Source organism: Wasmannia auropunctata, unplaced genomic scaffold (assembly GCF_000956235.1).
Source record: "Wasmannia auropunctata unplaced genomic scaffold, wasmannia.A_1.0 LD335976.1, whole genome shotgun sequence".
Taxonomy (NCBI): Eukaryota; Metazoa; Arthropoda; class Insecta; order Hymenoptera; family Formicidae; genus Wasmannia; species Wasmannia auropunctata.
In genome coordinates, this window is record NW_012026914.1 from 382888 (window position 1) to 404182 (window position 21295).

The window sequence follows — 21295 nt, forward strand, 5'->3', positions numbered from 1 at the left end:
GACCAATTAACACGTTTAAAAAATTTACCGTATGTGTGTCCATTAAATATTTGAAACTTGTAGCAGCGTATTTTATTTGTTGATTTGACTCCGCGATCAGTCAATGGTCTGTCCTTTTCAGCTGCGTTTTTTAGCTCTTGTTTTACAGCTAAAAGTTAGTTAAAAAGACCATGGAGTCGCGTTGAGTCAGCATATCGAATAATATGCTACATGTGTTTTAATTCTTACTTTTGGTTGATTAAATTCTAATCTAATCTCAATTTCGCAATCTTAATTTAATCTCTAATACGGGCATTAGAGACGCACAAAATTGTGCCCGCGGAGCTGTTTCTTTCGATACTCATAAAATTCAGGAGAATTTTAAATAGAAGAAAAGTGCAAGGCCTATAGTTTATAGTATATGAAAGTAAGTCATATCAGTAGTAACTATCGGCACGATATATTGGCTGTATTGCGTTGATTGGCAGGACGCACCGGATTGGTCACTTGAAAGCTCACGCGATAGGCCAATCGTGACAAATGCGTGATTGGTGCGTCGGGTGGGTGGTCGGGCGGAGGCTCTATCGATTTAAATTTGGTTTGCCGGTGCGCGTGTCAATAGTGGACGTGGAGCTGTCGCCGCGCGTGTTTTAGGGTTATTGTTTTCCGTTTATTTTCAAGCGAGAGTCTAACAACTTTGCGCGACGGACGATGTCTGACGAAGGAAAGCCCAGGACGACCGTGGAAACGGCGAGCGCGAATGAACCTACCGAGTTTGTGAGCGCCGTGCCGAAAATCAGGTCAGTCTCGCGTTCGGGTGGTACTCGTTTGTTCCCTGGGAGAATTCCGATAAGGGAGACAGATGCGCCCTGTATATGCGCGTATATATATACACATCCAGGAATCGCGTTGCCACGCGTGACATGCCCACGCTGCGCCGGCTGTGCGTGCGTTTAATCGCGATCGCGGCCACACCTTATGCAACTGTGTACACTTTGCGTGTGCAACAATTCGCATGACTCACTGCAGTCGACGTCGCGGCGGCGGCGGCGTCGTCGTCGTCGTCGTCGTCGTCGTCGTCGTGTCTCCCCCGCGTCACGAATGACTTCGCGGACGTGAATACACATTGTGTTAATTGTTCGATGGCTTGCCTCTTTTTTCTTATCGTTTTCGTGTTATATGCGTCTTTTATGAGCAAACCGATTTTTTTCCCTTTTTTTTGTTGTTGCTCTGTTTTTCTAATATTTGTTAAAGATTAAATCGGGCATAAAAAACACGTGCGCAGAAATGACATGCGTAAATTTGAAAAAAATCACGTTTCAATTTTTTTACGAGCGGCGCCCGGTCGAGCATTTATTGGTCACGTGACAAAAATGTGTGCGCGGTACACACACACACCGACAATTTGAAATATTTCGAGACTTGCACACACGCACATCCGGATATAATTATATTTGGCTTTCGGTCTTTTTCGGGTGTACTCACAGCTACGCGTTTCTGTTGGTGTGTTAAGGCAGCAGTTGTTAAAATGGAATGGCTGGGGTTACAAGGATTCCGGATTTTGCATAAACGACAAAAGTGTGGTGGAGTTTACTGGTAATAGGTGAGTTTCGTAGGACCTTGCTGTTTGGCAATCGATACATTCGATATATCTTATCGCACATAACTACTGTTAAGCGATGCGTAAATTAAGAGAGCAAACGGAAGCAAAGAAATAATTTTATATAATAATACAAATATATTTTATATAATAATACAAAAAATTTTATGATATAGTTATAAAAAACCAAATGTTTTTTTTTTCAATTCCTAGGTCATAATTTTGTCTTTTATTAACTCTCGCTGATTGAATTCGAAATAGATTCCGAAATTTTCGGTTTTTTAAGTAATTAATATTTATTAATATTATAATTAATGTTAATATTGTAATTAATATTATAATTAATGTAATTAATTTATGTGGTTTGTAACTTTTGCTTTTATCTATTTAAGAAATTTCTCACTCAATTTTAATAATTTGATTATTCATCAAGAGTGTTGAAGATTTCAATAAATATTCATAGCATTGAGAGATTTTTGTTTGCTAAGGGTACACGTTGAATGTTGAAATCGCGTATATTGTCTTTCCTTACATCTATCTACTATAGCTGTTTATCCAGTTACTGGCAAACGTCGTTAAAGCATGTCGCGATGTCTTGTAGCGTGTATACATCTTTTATTTGCACTGCTTGAGTGAGACTTGCATTTAGAATCTCATATCGTCAGCGAATTCAACTTTTTTGTTTTTCAAAATTCCTTAAATATTAAAAAGAAGAAAATACATAAGAATGTGATTACTATTAATACTGTAATGATATAATTATTTAAAAAATATGTCATACTATTTTAATAATTTTAATAGTTTTGATAATATTACATTTATATAACGTCTAATTACATGTCTGTAAGTATAATCGTAATATAAATAATAAAATAATATATTTAATGGCTCACATTCTGAAAGTTATTAAGAGACTGAAATCTCTCTCTCTCTCTCTCTCTCTCTCTCTCTCTCTCTCTCTTTCTCTCTCTTTCTTTTTCTTAATTATTATAAATTTAAATTCCTAATTTTTTAAAAAATTATCATTTTTTAAATTTAAAATTTATAAATTTTTTTTAGCAGTGATATCGTAATCATATGATAATAGGATTGATAAGAATGTCATTATCAAAGTTAGTTTAGTTTGAATAAGATACAACTGTATTGATACCAGGTGTATTTTAAGTCAGAATTGCAATCTGTATAATGAATTTAAAACGATTGTTACAGTAATTATTTAATCGAATTGCCAATATATAGAGATAGTTAACGAAAACGTTAATTATGTTAATAACTGAATATGTTATAAACTAGTTTCTTTAAGTGTTATAACTGAATATAAACTAGTTTCTTTTAGTATCATCAATCAAAAAAAAGCATCGTAAAATAAACTATAAATAATTGCGGTCTATAAGGAAAAATCTTCAACTAAAAAATTATCAAAAATTTGGCAATAGAATATTTTTATGTAATGAACCATTTTTTACTGTAAATTTTTGAAGGGATAAAATCAATCTTTGGAAGTTCTCCATTTTTTGTTTTGTTATTTATCAATAAGATAAAGATATTATATATATAATAGGCTAGACACAATTTTATAGAGAAAACTTATTTCCTTAATTAATGAGATTGATCAATTAGAAAATTCACTAATTGTTTAAAGAATAATAAAGGAATGTATGAACAAAATCTAAAGTAATACTTCTAATTCTTTCCTATAGAATAGTTATTGTCGCAAAAATTGATCTAACGTCTATTCTGTTATAAATATGGATATCTGATTTTCAATGATAATTATAATGTTAAAGTTCATTAGAATATATGCTATGCAGAAAGCTTCCCATGTAAACAGTTTTTTATTACCATCTTTTTTATTAACAACTTTATTATTTATATTTATGCTTGTCTTTTTTTTAGATATCCGATTGGAAACCGACAGCTTCCATATTTTACAAAATGGTGCGAAACAACTTTCGATATAACTTGGGAGATGAAAAACACGTCTCAAAATTTACCAAAGCACTTTCCAGAACCAATTCTTTCTGCAGAATTGTTGGAAGCTATAAAGGAACTGACGATCGACTATTCTACCGATGGTGTCGATCGTCTGTTTCGAGCACACGGTCACACGTTGCGAGAAATTTATCTTTTGAAATTTGGCTCCTTCGAAAGGATACCGGATATTGTTCTGTGGCCCAGTAAGTTGATATATTTTTATCATTGTCATAAAAACTGCAACAAATAGGCGGAGTTTGATTATACGTCTTAATATACATACACGCAACACTGATCTTTAAAGAATATCTATATTTATTAACAAGATTGTATTGCTCAGAGAGTTGTAGAGGCGTTATTAAGAACAATATAACAAATTTTACGAATAATATAATTATTAAATTTTTAAAATTTTTATTTCACTATTTTTTTCAATTTTTGAAATATATCTTTTTAGATGAAAAATAGAAAAACAAAACAATTATATTATATATAAAGAAAAAATTACATTTGAACGAATAGAGGAAACGAATAATCTTTAAATGTTCGAAGCATTCTAATTTTGAAAAAAATTATTATGATAAACATAAATTATTTTTAGCATTCGAATAATTTACGTTGGAAATATTTTCGAAATAATCATTAAGAATCGCGATCAAGAAATTAAAATAGAATATTGAACTTGAACATGTAATCTTGAACATGTAATATTGTTGTTGATTGAACATGTAATATTATTACAATTGCAAATGATATTTCTTTCATATGTCGACTTTTTCTTTTGCAAGTTTGTAATCAGCGCAAATGCTACTCCGCCTATTTAATTATTGTCGCAAGTGCGTTGTAGTTCTAGAGTTCTACTGGCAATCTTTTACCATCTTGAATTAAAAATATGTGTCTAATTTTTTAAATATGTCTTTTAAATATATATATATATTTTTTTTATATTTTGTAAAACAGCGATAATTCTATTGTTTATGTTTGACTTATGAAATTGATTGTAACAAATAAATATTCCCGTTATTTTTTAAAATTAAAATTCTTTTTTAATACAAACTTCTGAATACCCTTAAATTTATCAAATAATTAATTTGTTTAATATCGCGTTATTATATTGCCATCTGTGTACATGGTTTACGTAAATTTTATTGAATATTTAATTTGTTGATACCATTTCAGTTAATTTGAATCAATTAATTTTGTTATATTCTCACATCTGAAAAATTTATTTGCATACAAAAATTCAAGACTTGCAACTGTAACTGAAACTTTTAAACTACTATCTTCGATGTTGCAACTAAATTTTAGCGGGTATTCTTAACTGTTAAAAATAAATCGTAAAATGCTGCGTATAACATGTGTGAAGGATCTTCCACAGAAATAAATCAACGTTACAAGTGACATGTCAGTAGTAACAAGAATAATCAATATGAATTTCTGCTCAGGCTTGCAAGGTCGGATATTTAACCCAACTAATATGCAGGTCTCTTTTCCTTTCACTTTCATATATAGGTGATACAAAATTGTTCCGAATTTAAAGAGTACACACAAGACTTACCAAAAAGAAGATATTTACTAAATTAACAAATACAAAGTATTTAGTTAAGATTACAAAAAATTAATTTTGTTAAAAGTAAAATTGATATAAGTGAGTCACTTGTATTTTTCCGTGGAGACATATGTGTTTTTTTTTTAGATAAAATTTCTCTTATTATTTTGAAATAACCCGTTTATTAATTATTTTATTATACCGGATGTATGTAATTGATCGAATTCAGGTCAAAATTCATCAGGTAATGAAATGAACGTTAATAGAACGACTTGAAGGAGCGAGTTGAGAACGTGGCAAAACATTACATAACATAGATAAAGACACGTTTGGAAGTAAATAGACTAACGAGATATTTCATAACAGAATATATTAGAATATTTTATTTCTTAGATCTCATAATGCATATAACGAGCAAAATTCGTTTACATAAAAAAAACTATTTAAAAAATGGAGAGTATCCTGATCAATACAGAAAGATTTAAATCCTAATTAAAAATCGCCCACAACCTTAAATTAAATTAAATTAAATTAAATAAAAAAAGTTGCAAAATGTTACTAATCACTTATGAATTATGAATGTCCTTAACAACTTTTGAAAAAACGACACACTGCGTTTTCTATACTGTATAAATACATTTACTTAAGTATATTTTCTACTGCGTACGAGCGAAAACGTGTGTTTATTTTTTATTCCTTTTTCTATGGGAAATTGTTTGCTTGAAGTGTCCTCTATTAATATTCATACCCGCAGAGTGCCACGAGGATGTCGTAAAAATTGTCAATATATGTGGACGCTATGGGACCGTTTGCATACCTTTCGGTGGTGGAACCAGTGTCAGCCGTGCGGCGAGTTGTCCTTCGGATGAACGTCGAACGATAATTTCATTAGATACGTCGCAAATGAATCGGATATTGTGGATAGATAGGGACAATTTGCTGATATGCTGCGAATCGGGCATCATCGGTCAGGATCTGGAGCGATTGCTTCGCTCCGAAGGATTCACATGTGGCCACGAGCCCGATTCTTACGAATTCTCCAGGTACGCGAGAACTTCCGATTAGAATCTGCATAAAGTAGAAGCTTTGTACCAATGCACAGTACATCGAGATACATGTTGCGTTAAAGAGAATACTTTCAATATCACAAAATTTTATTGAGAAATTTGTATTATTATATTTAATACTTTCGACGTACTGAAATTGCAAACTTTAACTAAACTGACGCGTACAATCGGTACAATCTAATTGTTTTTTTCTATTATAATCTAAATAGATTATTTCTTATTATTTTCACTCTAATTTTTATTATTTTACTCTAATTAATATAGAAACTATACGTGATATAAATTCGGTTAAAATTCTTTTTTAATTTTAAATCATAAAATGCATTAAAATTGTGATTTCATACAAAATTAATTTATTAAGATTTATCAAGGTACATAATATGATAAAGATGGGTGTAATAGATACTTTGAAAAGAGGCGAAACAAAATACACAGTTACCCATAAAATCACAATAATTAAAAAAAGCTTTTTAGATTATGTGCGATGAATAATAATCAATTAGTATCTTGCAGCATGTTACAAAATGACATTAGTGAATGTTAAACATTTATTGCAATATATGTGTATTATATTTATTCAAATAAATATAATAAACATATATAAATATTTATATGAATACATATATAAATGATACATATGCAATAACTGCAGATTTACAGAGTTTCTCAAATCAGTCGCCACGGTTTTTGAGATTCTTTGAAAACTTTTAATGGATTGACAACAAAATGTTTCTGAACGTCCCAAAAGTTTAATTTTTAATAAAGAATTATTTATTTTAAAGAAACATATATGGTTCCATTAAAAAAAAAAAAATTTGATTTGGATTTTTTGTTCAAAAATGAACAATTTTGAAATTTCTCTTACGCAATTCTTTATTAGAAACTAACAAACATTTGTTAGAAATATTTTGTTGTCAATCCATCGCGGAAGTCTCAAAAACCGACGACTGATTCGAGTAACGCTCTGTATACATGATAATATTTGCAATAATGAAATGTACATTTCTTACTGAATTCAATATTGATTTTTCAGCTCAGAATATGAGCTATTTTAAACATACAGCATGAAAAGCAAACAAAACTCATTTTTCTTCGTATTATAAATCGTCATAAAATCGCCATACAATAAAGCTTAAGTTTTTTTTGTATTTAAGCACAATAATCGCACCAAAAAAAGCCGTAGAGGGTAATCAATGATATTATTTTATAAATCTGTACATTTATACCTGTACGATTCAGGGCTAAGTACCATGTAAAAAAATGGATCGAATTATCTTATCTGTGATTGAAATTAAATAATACTTTAAATTAGGTATACAATATATGATTGTAATTTTGACTTAAAAAATACGAAATGCATCAATATTCTTGAAAAATTAAACTAACAAAAAATATATGTAACTTGTACAACTTGTAACATCCAACAGTTAAAACTATTTTAAAGATTTACATCATCTGAAACTCAGCCCTGAATAATAATCAGTATTTAAAAGTTTTTCTTCAAATATAAGAAACAAAAAATTTCAAAAGCTGAAAATAGCTTGTCTCGAATAGTTTAGGTGGATGGGTGGCGACTAGGGCAAGCGGCATGAAGAAAAACACATACGGCAACATTGAAGATTTGGTCGTGCAAATACGAATGGTCACTGGTAGAACAGAGGATCCCGTTATCACTTTGGAAAGAGGTAGTCTGGTACCTCGCGTGTCTTGCGGCCCGGATTTTGATCATATGATACTCGGCAGCGAGGGTACGCTAGGTGTTATCACGGAGATCATATTGAAGATAAGACCGTTACCGCGAGTGGTGAAATACGGCAGTATTGTGTTTCCACATTTTTTGAGCGGCGTTCATGCGTTGCGAGAGGTGCGTATGTTGACTCTTACATTAAGCCGACCGGTTAAGAATCGTGTTTCTTTGTATTAACACTTGTCCAATACAAATACTATGAGAGAGAGAGAGCCACCGAAAGGCAGGCATTGCATGTACGTCCGTTTTTCAAAAGGGGGGGTAAAGAAGTGCGATCCATTTTTCATACAAGATCGATGAAAGAATATAATTCTGTTATATACATGTATAGATCGCAAAGGAACGATGTCAACCCGCCAGCATACGCTTAATGGACAATGAGCAGTTCCAAATGGGGCAAACTCTACGCCCGGAGTCCGGTTGGGGCAGCTTGATCCTGCAAGGACTAAAACATATGTACATCACTAAAATAAAAGGTTTCCGATGGGATCAGATGTGCGTGGCCACGCTATTGATGGAGGGCGACGTGGCGGCGGATGTCGCGGCTCAGGAACGGAAAATTTACAAGATAGCTGATAAGTACGGTGGCGTACCGGCAGGCGAGGCGAACGGCGAACGAGGCTACATGTTGACGTTCGTGATAGCGTATATCCGTGACCTTGCACTTGAGTTTAACGTGTTAGCGGAATCGTTCGAGACTTCCGTTTCGTGGAATCGTGCATTATCACTGTGTAAAAATGTTAAGTCTCGTGTGACCAGGGAGTGTAAGGCGCACGGTGTTCGTAAATATTTTATTTCTTGCCGCGTCACGCAGACATACGACGCGGGTTGTTGCGTGTATTTTTACTTGGCGATTAGCGCAAACATGGAGAGTCCCGTGGAATCTTACGAGGCCATTGAGCATGCGGCGCGGGAGGAGATACTCGCCAATGGCGGCTCGATCTCCCATCATCACGGAGTCGGTAAAATACGAGCATCATTTTATCCCGAAGCTGTCGGGGAAGCGGGTGTGTCTCTTTACCGAGCGACTAAGGCGCATTTGGATCCACATAATATATTCGCGGCGGGTAATATGGTTTCGGGGAATAAATCAAAATTGTGAATTTAAAAGCGTCATCGAAGCCGTATGTGTGACAGTGAAGAGATCTGTAGAACTACTTCGTACTCCGTTAGTGCCGATAATTGAATCTTAATTGAATCATTGAAAAATTTGATTATAGCAAATTGATATGATCTCGTTTCTTCGATCGAAAGTTACAATGTCATATCAACTTGTCATTAAGATTGTGTTTAGTGTGATGTTTTTTTAAATAAAAAATTTGATTTTCTAGATTAATGGCGAACGTACGTAGATAGCAAATACGAACAAAATGGTATTGTTATTTGCTGATTCATCATAATATAGAAAAAAAAGAGACTAGTATATTATACATTATAAATAATTATGCACCGTGGCGTCATTTGGTACAAATGCGGAATTGTAATTATATCGGCATTTTTATAAATTATTATAACTAAACAAAACACACGTTTACCTTTACGCACTGATACCTTCATCTATCTTTACTTACTATTATATGGGTTATTTGAGAGTTTAGGTACGCTGATAATGTCATTTTTCTTATTAATTGAAACTTAACGGCTCGTTCCATTGTAACAGGGTTACATGAGCCTGTTAACTCTTAATCAGGCGTAGTTTTTATTAGTGTGTAAATTATGTAAGATCGCTTTTGGCCATTGGGATATGTTACAACTACCGAACTATACGTAACCAAGAGTTAACAACCGGATGCGATTTCTACAATATTTTCCTTTGATATCATATATCAACTTCGGAGTTACGTGAAATTACTTGCCAAACTTTAAATCTACTTTGAATGATTTGTCGAGGTACTGGTAAGCTTACTGGCTATCAGCCTTGAGAGTAGACAAAAATGAGTCGAGATCGTATTCATCATCGTATTGCTGTTGTTCCCAGAGTTCGGGTAGGATATCTAGCACAGAACGGCTAATTCCCGGTAGGCCAGGAAGTTTCGACGAAACATTGTCCTCTTGGTGATCCGTCCTCTTCTCCCTTCCGTTATCCAACGAGAATAGATCTAACAACTAAGGGAATCATATTGATATTAACATCACGTGAGTTTCGATAGTAAAGTTCGGTATCAAACATTATGAATTATTGAATTACTTGATCAGTAGCCATGGTCTCCAAAGAAGCATTCTCCGTCGATATTATCGTATTCGCAGTGAGAAGTTTGAATTTTTGTAGCCCCATAATTTTCTCCTCCACTGTCGATCTAGTAATCAAGCGGTATACGTTGACTACTTTTTTCTGGCCTATACGGTGCGCGCGGTCCATCGCTTGGAGATCCTTCATAGGATTCCAATCGTGCTCCACGAATATGACTGTATCCGCTCCCGTTAAATTTAATCCAAGACCTCCAACCTGAGTGGTCAATAGAAGAACGTCTATCGATGGATCGGCATTGAAACGCGCTACGACAGAGTGTCTCTGCGCCGCCGGAACACTGCCGTCCAAACGGAGATATGTTACTGTTGGCAGATGCGTGCGAAGTAAATCCTCCTCCACGATATCCAACATTGCTTTCAATTGACAGAAAATTAGAGCCCGATGTTGGCTAACTAATTGCTGTTCCTGGGAGTGGCTGCTTTCCGTGGCAAGATTCACAGCGGAGGAATTGCGAGTTTGCTGCTGTTGCTGTTGTCCGATACCGCAATCCAACAGCAGTTGCTTCAATGCAAGTAACTTGGCGCCGTGCTCAATTTCCGCCAGAGTGCTTTGTTGCTGTTTCAACATGTCACATACCTGGAAATATGATAGAAAAAAAATTGTATATGATGAAAAAAATCAATACAGATTTTATAAAAACAAAATAAAAAAAATTGAGAGATGTAACATTGTGAAACCAGGTTATTTTTGATTTTTTTTTTCTTAAAATTTCTTTAATACATTTCTTTCTAAATATTTCTGTTTTTGAATACATACTGTTCGATACAGTGGATGGCCTTGACTCAGCACCAATTTGGGATGATTGCACACGTTACGCAAATAACGCAGCGCCTCGAACACGTGGCTGCTTTGAGAGTCATTCGAAGAGGAGGAGCTGTTGGTGAAAGCCGAATGACGAGTGCGGAAATCTTCGTAAAGTATGCGTTGCAAAGGTGATAGGTCACAGTAATAATCCTGTGTGATTTTGGGAGGTAAATCTTGCAGCACGTCTTCCTTGTTTCGTCTCAATAAGAACGGCAATACCTGCAACATCGCACGCGCGCGATTACCGTGATGAATCACCGTGATGTAATCCAAATTAAGGTACTTTTGCACGACAATATTACCTGTCTATGAAGAGCTTCCATAGCTAAAGCACCAGCCTCCTGTTCTTTCGGTCCTGCCTTCGGTTCTCTGCAGGCCAAGATGGGACGGGAATATTTAGCGGCAAATTGTTTCTCACTGCCGAGAAAGCCCGGCATCAAAAAGTCGAATAGAGACCACAACTCGAGCACGTCGTTTTGTACAGGTGTGCCAGACAATATAAGCCTGTGATTCGCGTGCAATCGTTTCGTAGCCTTGGCGCTTTTCGTTTTGCCGTTCTTTATTATATGGCCTTCGTCGAGCACACAGTAATTCCATTGATGCGCCTCGAAGAATTCAATGTCCTTTCGTAAAATGTCATAACTCGCAATCACGAGTCTGTTGTGTGGCACCCGGGGGCGCAATTTCTCGCGATCTTGTGGTGTGCCGGCGTACTGAATGACTGACAAATCCTTCGCTTTGAAGAATTTCTCGGCCTCGTATACCCAATGACCGGTAAGAGTTGGCGGGCATACCACTAGACTGGTCGGCGCCTGTGGATTGCGATGATGGTCCAGCGCTAGGATGCAGAGCGTTTGTAATGTTTTCCCGAGGCCCATGTCGTCACACAGAACTCCGTGAAGATGATAACGATTCAGAAAATTGAGCCAATTCAAGCCCTGTCGTTGATACGAACGTAATTCCGCGGCTACAGGAATCGGCAGTTCCGTGTCAGGAATATTATGCGGGTTCAGAAGTTGATCCAAAAACTTTCTCTCCTGTGCCTTTTCTTGCCTGTGATATGATTTTTACATAAAGATCATTGAACTCAAGCGAGTTTTCGATAATATGTACAATTGGTGAATAAAGCGATATACCTTGTTGAAATATTTTTTAAAGTTAATCAATATTTTTATCAAATTTTATAGCCTGCTTAATTCAATAGTAAATTTATTATTTCGAAAGACGACACGGCGAGCACATTAGCAAGCACAATTATTGAAATGATTAACTCAATGATTGTTGTTGCATTATCGATGTTTAAATTTCAATTGAATTCGATAGTTATTGAATTGATATTTCTGCAATATTATTTGTAAGCGTTTGTTATTTACGGAAATAATTTTCAAGGAATATCAATGCATGCACCAAATGCACCTCTTACCGAACATTATAAGTATGTAAACTTGCACGATTAACGTACACTAGATCTGGTGGGTCCGCAATCGCGCCAGGATCTAGCGGTAACAGCTGCACAAGCGTAGCGAATGTCGCGCTACAAACTAGTCTTACAGATTGATTTTGGTCGCTCATACGTCCCAATAAGGGTACCATAAATAGTACTGCATATGGTACCACGTGTACGCCTAAGCTCTCGACGATGCAAATTAGAGCTTCCGCTGCCCCTTGGCGTACGGAATCGACTTTGTTCGGTGCCACTATGCCCGAAGAACATTTCCTCTCACTTCCAGTTGTGTCCAAGAGTGGTATAACGCTGCGTATTATGTGTACCATTGTCTAAAAAAGAAACTATCCTTAGTCTTTTCTATGTCTGTCATTATCAATATGTGTCTGATGTAGATATTAACTATTACCTTCTCTGCATTTAGAGTAGCTAATGTAGCTATACATCGCGAGGCCATATGCCTAACGGCTTTGAATGGATGCGCTAGTAAATCGCACAAACACGGTAGAACCTCTAGCGCAGGTGGTAATAGAGACTTGTCCAAACTTGGCGCCAAAATTTCTAACACTTGTAAACTGAAGATTAATTGATTTCCTTCCTCCTCCTGTATATTATCTTGTTTGGTTGCGTGTTTCAGTGTGTTCGGTAAAATCAAATCCCACAGTTGAGGTAAGCGATTAGGCAATTGAGCACCAAAGAGAGTAGCTTATGGAAAAATACGGAAATATTTTGAATTAGATAAAATTTACACACAGATTACATACAGACTATTACAGACCGCTCGCACAAAAGTTAATTACGCTAATAATTGATTGAAATTTAATTGATCTCTTTTCTGTTTTATTTTTTTTATTAGATCAAAAAAAAAACTGCAGAGATTTAATTGAACGTTAATTAATTTTGATTAATACATAGGAACAATTCTTTTAAATATTACTAAAATGTACCTATAGCTGTTAATGCCAATGTAGCTCCGCGACGACGCGTTCTGGCGGCTTTGGCTTCTGGTTCTTCGCAAGCGAGTAATTCCTCAAGGGGAATCTCAGTCGTCGGTGGCCTACCAGGGCCTCTACCGCTGCCGAGTCCGCTACCTGCGCCACGATTGTATGCTATTCTTTCAGCATGCTTTTGCCTGTTATTCAAAGTGAGTATGCCATCGAAAGCCTCAGTGTCGCAACATACCCGTGGTGTAAACTCAACGTCAGAACATAGGAATGTACAGAGATTGGTGGAAATCTGTAACAGGATGATTATTTGATGTAACATCTAACACCTTGCAGCATGTGGAAAGGATTTGGTAGAGCTGAGATATTTTATGTCACATTCGTTTTTATTCTTTACGCTTCTGTACACTTTATATACAAACCTTTGCGTTCGGAGATGGTTTTCGGTCGACACAAAGCTCAACTAAATGAGACAAATGTTTCGCAGCCAGTTTTTGCAGTTCCTCGTTTTCCTCGCGTTTTATAGCCTCCATTAGCGGTTTTACTAACGGATTAAGTGGCTGAGGGGATGGAGGAAGGATATGTAACATTGTGGCGGCACCGGCGAGAGCGGCCATTGACATAACATGCAACGATTGTTGTTGTGCTGCTGTCGTAGCCGCTCCGACGTCCAACGCTCGTCTCCTCTCCTCTAAGCTCTCCATTAATTTAGGTTTCAATTTAATGGCTATTGAACAGTTGCCAATATTAGCTGCACCTGCGTTTCCTCCCACAGTGCAAAGGGTGAGAATTGTTTTCCCAGCAAGTGTAGCGATCTGATCAAGCGTCATTACGCCGGATGAATCTACTTCAATTGGCACCACCAATTTATAATGTTTTAAAGTTGCGATGTAATCTCGACTTTCGTGCAGCAGTCGAGTAAAGGAGGTCGCAATCTCATCATAGTACATACATTCATTTAGACAAGCCAATAATCTGCCACTAAAGAAAAAAAGAAACATTTTGTTCTGTTAATATATAGATACGTGAAATATTTGTTGTTTACACAAAAGTTGTATTATTTCGTACCTGAGTATGTCTGGTATCGTGGGTATTATCAGTGGATCCACAGTCGCCCAATGAGACATTGTAAGTCCCACAACGGTACGTTGCAGCGCCGATCGTGAATTAAGATGCGCCAACAGGACTTTAGCATAACAAAGCGCTGGACTAGGCACATCTGGTGGATAAACGACACCCGGTGCGGGTTGTACAACATAGTGCGACAGCAATCCTAACATACGAGACGCTCTGCAACGAGCCTGTACTACGTTTGCCTTTCGTACATTCAACGCCACCGTTTCAATCCCGCCGATGTACATTTTCAATTCGGATAACGATTTCGCGTTTGCATTAACATTACTGTTACCGCCATTCGTATCCGATTGCCCGTCGCAATAAGCGACCGTTTGATTATTTTTCGTGCCCTTAATAGTACTGGCGACTGTCATTAACAAGTTTGGATTGAATGGCACATGTTCCGGTTGCATGGCGAGGCAAAGCCACGTACTGACATGAGGGCAAGCCGCGTGTAGCAATAATTCGAGATCACTCCGGACGACTAGATTTTCCCAGACACGTTCGGCCACGTCTTGTATCACGCCAATATGTTCGATTAGCACGCATTGAAATACATGTCTCAACGCTTCTTGCAAAACTAATCCGCCATTCTCGCCCCATCGCTCCTTTTTGTTTTCGCTACGATTTTCATTGTTTCCGGTTAAGGTCTGCAGCGTTTGCAGCGTGGCCTTACGTACACTCGAACTTGAGTGATTGAGGAATGGCCATAAACGTGGTAATACCTAAATAAATATCGTTCGTTATTTAAACATATTTAAATGTTTCTAAAAATTATAATAAAGATATTGTTGCATATTGCCTACCTCCGACAACGGCTGGGGCGTTAAACAAGCGTGTGCCGCTGGTAATGAAAGTATCGCAGCCAAGAGGCCCATAAAAGTGTTGCAAGCTGCAGCCAAGTCATCTTGTTCTTTCAACAATTGCCAAAGACGTATTACGATCGCTTCCAGCTCTGTTGGTTTTAATAATCGTGGAAGAGCATGTGCCACTGGAATAAGTGCACTTGCGGCGGCCGCGCCTACATCGTCGACAGGATCGGACAGTCCTTGCATAATAGCGGGAAACACTTTTGGCAATACCTCGTCCAACAGATCGTCTCGCACGGCCAATAAATATTTTAAAGCAAGAAATGCACCGTGTCTCGCTTCCCATTCGTTATATTCCAATAGTTTGAGAACTATAGAAAGTATTCCGGGAAAAACGTTCATATCTTTGGCATTTGGACCTCCGGGTATTAGTAGGACGAGCGACCCTAACGCTTGAGCACACGTCTCTCGTACCGGCGCAACAACTTGATCAGACACGAAATCTCCAAATCGATCAAGCCCCAGTACACACAGTAATCGTAAGGCGGCATCAATCACCCATTCGTAATGGCTCCCCTGCATTTCTTCCCGAGTTTGATCTGTAGACTTGCCTGCTCCTGTGTGTGTATTCAAGTGCACTTAGCGTTTAGCATTTAATATTGAATATAATACTGAAATGAATAAAATTTAAATCACTACTGATTTACATACCTTTACCATGAAGTCTTATGAGTTCCCGTAAAGCTGTTGCCGCTCCATGACGCACCTCCCACTTTTGACTAAATAAATCTTGGCAAAGACTTTCTGCGAAGGATTCTAAAGGCCAATCTACGACAGAATCTGGCCAGCATCCAGTACCGTCTGGCACTCCATTTACTTGCTCGTTAGATATACTGCACTTTGATCCAGTATCCGATAAGCTCGTGTCTTCTAATATAACTTTTTTGATCGGTGGTTCGCCAATATTATTAACTGGAGATTGTACATTCATTGAATTTGAATCATCATTAGTGCGATGGTCATCCGGTTCACGCGATCGTTGCTTTGTCACTGACTGACGCGCCTATTTTATTAACATATGAATAATTAATATCTTCGTATAAAATTTGCAAATAAAATAAAGCGTATAAAGCAATACTGAATATTTTCAAGTTTTTAACACTTGCAATTACATAAACTACAATAATTTAAAAAAAAGTCGATTACAAACAAAAGTTTGAAAATGTAATACCTTGCGTTTCGCTCTGTTCATTTCTCTTCTGCTCAATCCTCCTGGTTGTTTCAAAGTTTCGTCTAAAGGTGTAGTGGCACCGTGTGTCATACATGGCACCTGTACTGGAGTAAGATCCTCGACGGTAAATAAATCATCGACGCCCATCAAACGTGGATGAAAGCCCAGCTTTGCAGCTAATTTTTCTTGCTGACTAGGCAGAGATAACTGTTCTCCTTCTGATATAGTTAGGTCATATTCGCTGCCTTCGGATCCAGTAAGATGTGAACTACGAGCTAGAACTCTGCTCATATCAAAAGACTCTAAATTCAATCTGGTAGTGGAAGTCTTGCGTTTAGTCACTTCGGATTCATCTGTTAATTCAAAACATTCGTACATAGTACGTAAACTGGATCTTTCAAAAATTCTTATTAAAGATTAAAAATCATTTGACAAAATTAAATTATTAATATTACCGGTAGAGACTTCCTTCTTGATTGGCTGTGGATCCCAAGGTGGCACTTGAGCAAGTATAGCTTGAACAGCATGGGCTGCCGATATTCGAGTGTCCCATTGTGAGGATTTTAATAAGGTAGAAACTCTCGCTAATAAGTGATGTAGATCATGAGGATGTAATCTCTGCGCTTCTCCCAACTGTTGCGCAGCTGCTCTTTTGGTAACTGCATTTGTCCCAGTTTCCAATAATATGAATAGTCTGTCTAGTCTAAAAAGTTAACAATATAATATGCATATGAAATGAATTGGTAGAAAATAAAAAGTATCTTTAAAAGTATCTGTTCACAATATCCTTTATAACATATAATTGATAGAATTGTCTATTAATATTTATTCAAAGTATTTGTATAATATTTTGTATTAATGTATGAGATTAATGTATGAAAGAAAAAATAAAAGAAATATAAAAATTTTATTATACATTTACCTTGACGTCATGGTGATAAAGTATATTGCTCAATAGACGACTCGTGAATACCTTAAAACCAAAACAGAAATGTACAATTACAGCCTTGTCTGCCTCGTCTATTTTTTAAGAAAAAGTATTTCGTCTATTTTTTTTTTTTTTTTTTAGAAAAAGTAACTCGTAAAATTTTCGCAATATTTCTAACATATTATTTATTGATTCGAGTAAATAAATTAACGATAGTACTGTCGCATTAGCTGCCAAGATACTCGAGAGAGAGAACGATTCATTCCCTTATTTTTATGCGAACGGAACTGTGTACCCAGCTGTGTGCGACGCCGGGCAAGCTCCCTTCTGGCATTCTGGAGATCGTTATCTCCGACCGGAAGAGTGAAATTGCGGTAATCAGATAAACAATTATCGGTGGTTGCGAACAGCGAGGACTTTCGGGTAGGGTCGGTCTGCTGGAGGAACGAAGAACGGAGGCAAGTAGAGAGAACGGAGAATGGGGTGGCGATGACGAAGCGAGGACGCGTCGGCGGTGGCGTTGCTCGATCGCTGCTGGACATCGCGGTGACGCGCGACGGCGGTAACGGGGATGACGGTGGGGACGGCGACGGCACGCGCCCAGCGATACTCCGAGCGATCGCATCTCGCGAGTGCCTCGCGAATGTGGGAAGAACGCAGGTAAAAACGCGGCGCGTTGGTCTGGGGCGCAATATGGATATAACGAGGCGATCGGTCGTCGAGAGATGACGAACGAGCGACCGACCGATCGATGACCGACGACGGTGTGGATCGCATACCTGCCTTCTCAAAAACCGTTCTGGCTGTCTCGCTCCGGTTTCAACCGATCCGCGTTGCCATTTCCGCATTGCCGGGCACGCAAAAGTCACATCACGCCGCGCGTAACGCGAAACTACGCTTACGCTTGTTAAATTTCTCGGAGAGAAACTCATGTTACAAGCATCAAATTTATACTGACAGCCATATTGCTGAGGAACCTGAGTTTTGTCCCCTGGTTTTGCTCCCATTGGCCGGCGGCGCGCATGTCACCCATCGTTTCAGCCAATCGCCATCCTCCCCGTTCAATAATTGCTAGAGGGCTGGCGAGGGCACACGCGGCGTCTCCGCGTCTCCGCGATGCGCGAGAATCATTTGCTTGCTTACGCGCTGCGTGTTGCGTGCATCTGTTGGGGCCGTTGGGGGCATGGGTATTGTCGGCATTGTCGCTGTGTTGGGTTAACGGCGACGCCGAACGTCGATGGACTTGGTGCTGCTTGCTTTCATTCAGACAGCGTCATCGGTTTTTTTCCATAATTTTTATGCATAAAGACAAAATTTATCTATAATTTAATAATACATATTTCTTTTAATATGCAACTGTAACAGACGTTACACTATTGTTAACTATATATTTATAATAATAATGATATAATAATTCTAATATTATTTGAAAATGTTAGAAAGATCATTAATCACGATCTAGTCAATTTAATAGATTACAATATTAATGGGTTAAATTTTTATAAATTCGCTATTTCTACTACTTGATGTATTAAAGTAATAATAAGGAAAAAAAGATAAAATCTATATATATTATCTTTATATATTATATATATGTATATGTATATGTATATATACATGTATACTTATTAGAGTTAAATCTGGAATTAAATAAGGAGCTAAAAAAAAGTAGAGAATATAAAGTATTAAAATATAAGCTCTATTTTTAATATTTGTAGCAATTTTTTCTCAAATTTACTATTAATTTACTATTAATAATATACCAAATATACAAAATAATTTTTATTATGCGTTTATATTTTGTAAGCTAAAACGTATAAGCAAATGTATAGAAAATTAGAAATCTCGAAAGAAGATAAAATCGAAAAAATACGTAATATTATTCACGGTTTATTCAGTAATAATAATTCATGAAACTATTTTGTTAAAAATGTAGAAAAGAAAAAATTCTGCGCCATCGCTAATTCAGGCTGACCTCAAGAAACGGCTGTAATATGCAGCATTTAACAAAATATGTAGCAATTATATAGACTACTATGTGCTTTTATCACTTCGTTTTTTATTAGTCAGCCTGTATACCTTGGACATATCATATCTATTGCATATCTATGACGCATATGAAGATATAACATATTTTAAACTTGCTTACGGGCATACGTCGCACGTGCCTCAAAACATGAACAGAATTTTTCAGTACAGTAAATATAACAAAAATATATACATTATAATTTTAATAAAATTAAACAATTAAAAAACAAAAAACAAAAAAATATAAATATGCGTTCAAGATTGTACACCAAATATTTGCTCATCTTTTTTATTTCTACTATCATATTTGGATTGACAATAATTCTTATTTTTCACTTGTAGCTTGTGAAAACCACTTATTATTATGAAATTATTTGTCAATTATATTTCATTATATAAGTTTAGCCAAATATATAAAATTATATATAAATTCTCTATTAATTTTTCATTTGCAACAAAATTATTTCTCTACAGTTTTCATAATGAAGCATTTATAGTTCACTCTGAAAAATTTTTCTTTCTAACAGCTGTTTGTTTTTAAACTATTCCATTGTTTTTATATTTTATAATTTAATAAATTTCTACATTAGAATTTTTAAGATATGGGATTATATTAATTAAACTTTACTATAAATTTCAGAGTTTTAATGATAATTTGATTGGTATTAGATGGAAAGTAATATAACTAATATAAAATAATATACAAAGTGTTTTTTTTTGCGCATACTATGAATATTTATTCAAAGGAATCCTAAACAGCTGAATATCCTTCATGAACAATTGATTGCATAAATCATAAATCTTTTATTATGATCATCTATAAGTGTCTAGAGATATAGACACTCTATCACTAAATAGAGCACAATTAGTGATATTTGTAAGTCCTGTGATGACCTAAAAAGACAAAAAAAGAACATAACATTAAATTTACAATCGAATAGAAATAAAATTAATTATTCTATATTTATTTTACGTTCTTCTGTACTCACGTATTTTCTTGTAGTTTATATAATAGAACGCAAACATAGAGGCGACCACCACTTGGAAGAAGGGAGCTATACCACCTTTTCTAGGCTGCACATACTTATGCTGCCAGCGCCAGAATGCTGCGAAACAAACGGAGTAATATAAAATAGATAAGGGAACACAAGTTATAGATATTGTTCTCCGAATGGCACACAACAAAGTTATGCAATTTTTGGCCGATAAAATGGCCTCTGTCTTATGTACAAGTACTTACCTCGTGAGAACAATGCCACAGTTTCCCGTGGACCTTTTTGACGTCTCGCGATCCAGCCGGGGATTTCGCTGAGTTTCAAATCCATGAACGGAGTATCGGCTGTATGAAACCAAAAAGGGTCATTACATAATACTAAATTGTGTCCAAGGAAAAGAAAAGCGTAAAGGCTAGATATGCGACAAACGAACTCACGTTTTCCATAATAGCGCGCAGGATCGTACGGCCCGTGTTTCACAGGATCGTATTCTGCGGGATAACCACCGAATTGCAATTTATTTTCCATCTGGCGAAATAGGTTGGATCTTTACAAATTAATTACACGACGTTATCGAACGAAACGAAATACGAATGTTCAATGCCAGCCATAGATACTGAAAGAAGATAGATTGGGTATTCCTTATTTTAATCGTAGACAGCGCGCGTGTAGATCAGAGAGGAACGCTAAAATGCCCTCGCGCACTATCGCCCTCTGAAGAAGTGGTTCCAAATTACATAGCAAAATCAAGATTTCTGCACAATTTGTGGTGCGTGTTCGTACTAAATCCACTTTTCGAGTCTGCTGGAGCTTTATTCTCGAAAAATTA

General features: G+C 36.4%; 3 protein-coding genes across 5 annotated transcripts; 1 reads left to right on the forward strand and 2 right to left on the reverse strand.

The window, feature by feature from the left end:
* The first annotated feature begins 551 nt into the window (after positions 1-551).
* LOC105454712 (alkyldihydroxyacetonephosphate synthase) lies at positions 552-9440 on the forward strand. Its single transcript, XM_011697543.1, has 6 exons — positions 552-779; positions 1493-1582; positions 3476-3756; positions 5857-6145; positions 7724-8033; positions 8248-9440. The coding sequence occupies exons 1-6, from the start codon at positions 691-693 to the stop codon at positions 9016-9018; spliced, it is 1830 nt and encodes a 609-aa protein (XP_011695845.1). The 5' UTR covers positions 552-690; the 3' UTR covers positions 9019-9440.
* On the reverse strand, positions 6089-18420 carry LOC105454711 (TATA-binding protein-associated factor 172). 3 transcript variants are annotated; one of them, XM_011697541.1, is made up of 16 exons: positions 18227-18420; positions 17438-17488; positions 16971-17218; positions 16516-16868; positions 15996-16347; positions 15282-15901; positions 14428-15200; positions 13782-14340; positions 13363-13651; positions 12825-13120; positions 12434-12747; positions 11274-12024; positions 10924-11190; positions 10105-10743; positions 9823-10022; positions 6089-6170 (listed from the first exon to the last, which is right to left on the reverse strand). In XM_011697541.1, exons 2-16 carry the CDS (start codon positions 17446-17448, stop codon positions 6164-6166), a joined length of 5679 nt encoding a protein of 1892 aa, XP_011695843.1. In that variant the 5' UTR covers positions 17449-17488; positions 18227-18420; the 3' UTR covers positions 6089-6163. The 3 variants fall into 3 exon arrangements, with proteins under 3 accessions (XP_011695843.1, XP_011695842.1, XP_011695844.1); XM_011697540.1 differs by having other exon boundaries at positions 18223-18420; XM_011697542.1 differs by lacking the exon at positions 6089-6170 and having other exon boundaries at positions 9516-10022; positions 18223-18420.
* Positions 18421-20181: 1761 nt separating this feature from the next.
* LOC105454713 (putative ATP synthase subunit f, mitochondrial) lies at positions 20182-21108 on the reverse strand. Its single transcript, XM_011697544.1, has 4 exons — positions 20904-21108; positions 20712-20810; positions 20461-20577; positions 20182-20365 (listed from the first exon to the last, which is right to left on the reverse strand). The coding sequence occupies exons 1-4, from the start codon at positions 20992-20994 to the stop codon at positions 20337-20339; spliced, it is 336 nt and encodes a 111-aa protein (XP_011695846.1). The 5' UTR covers positions 20995-21108; the 3' UTR covers positions 20182-20336.
* Between the last annotated feature and the right edge of the window lie 187 nt (positions 21109-21295).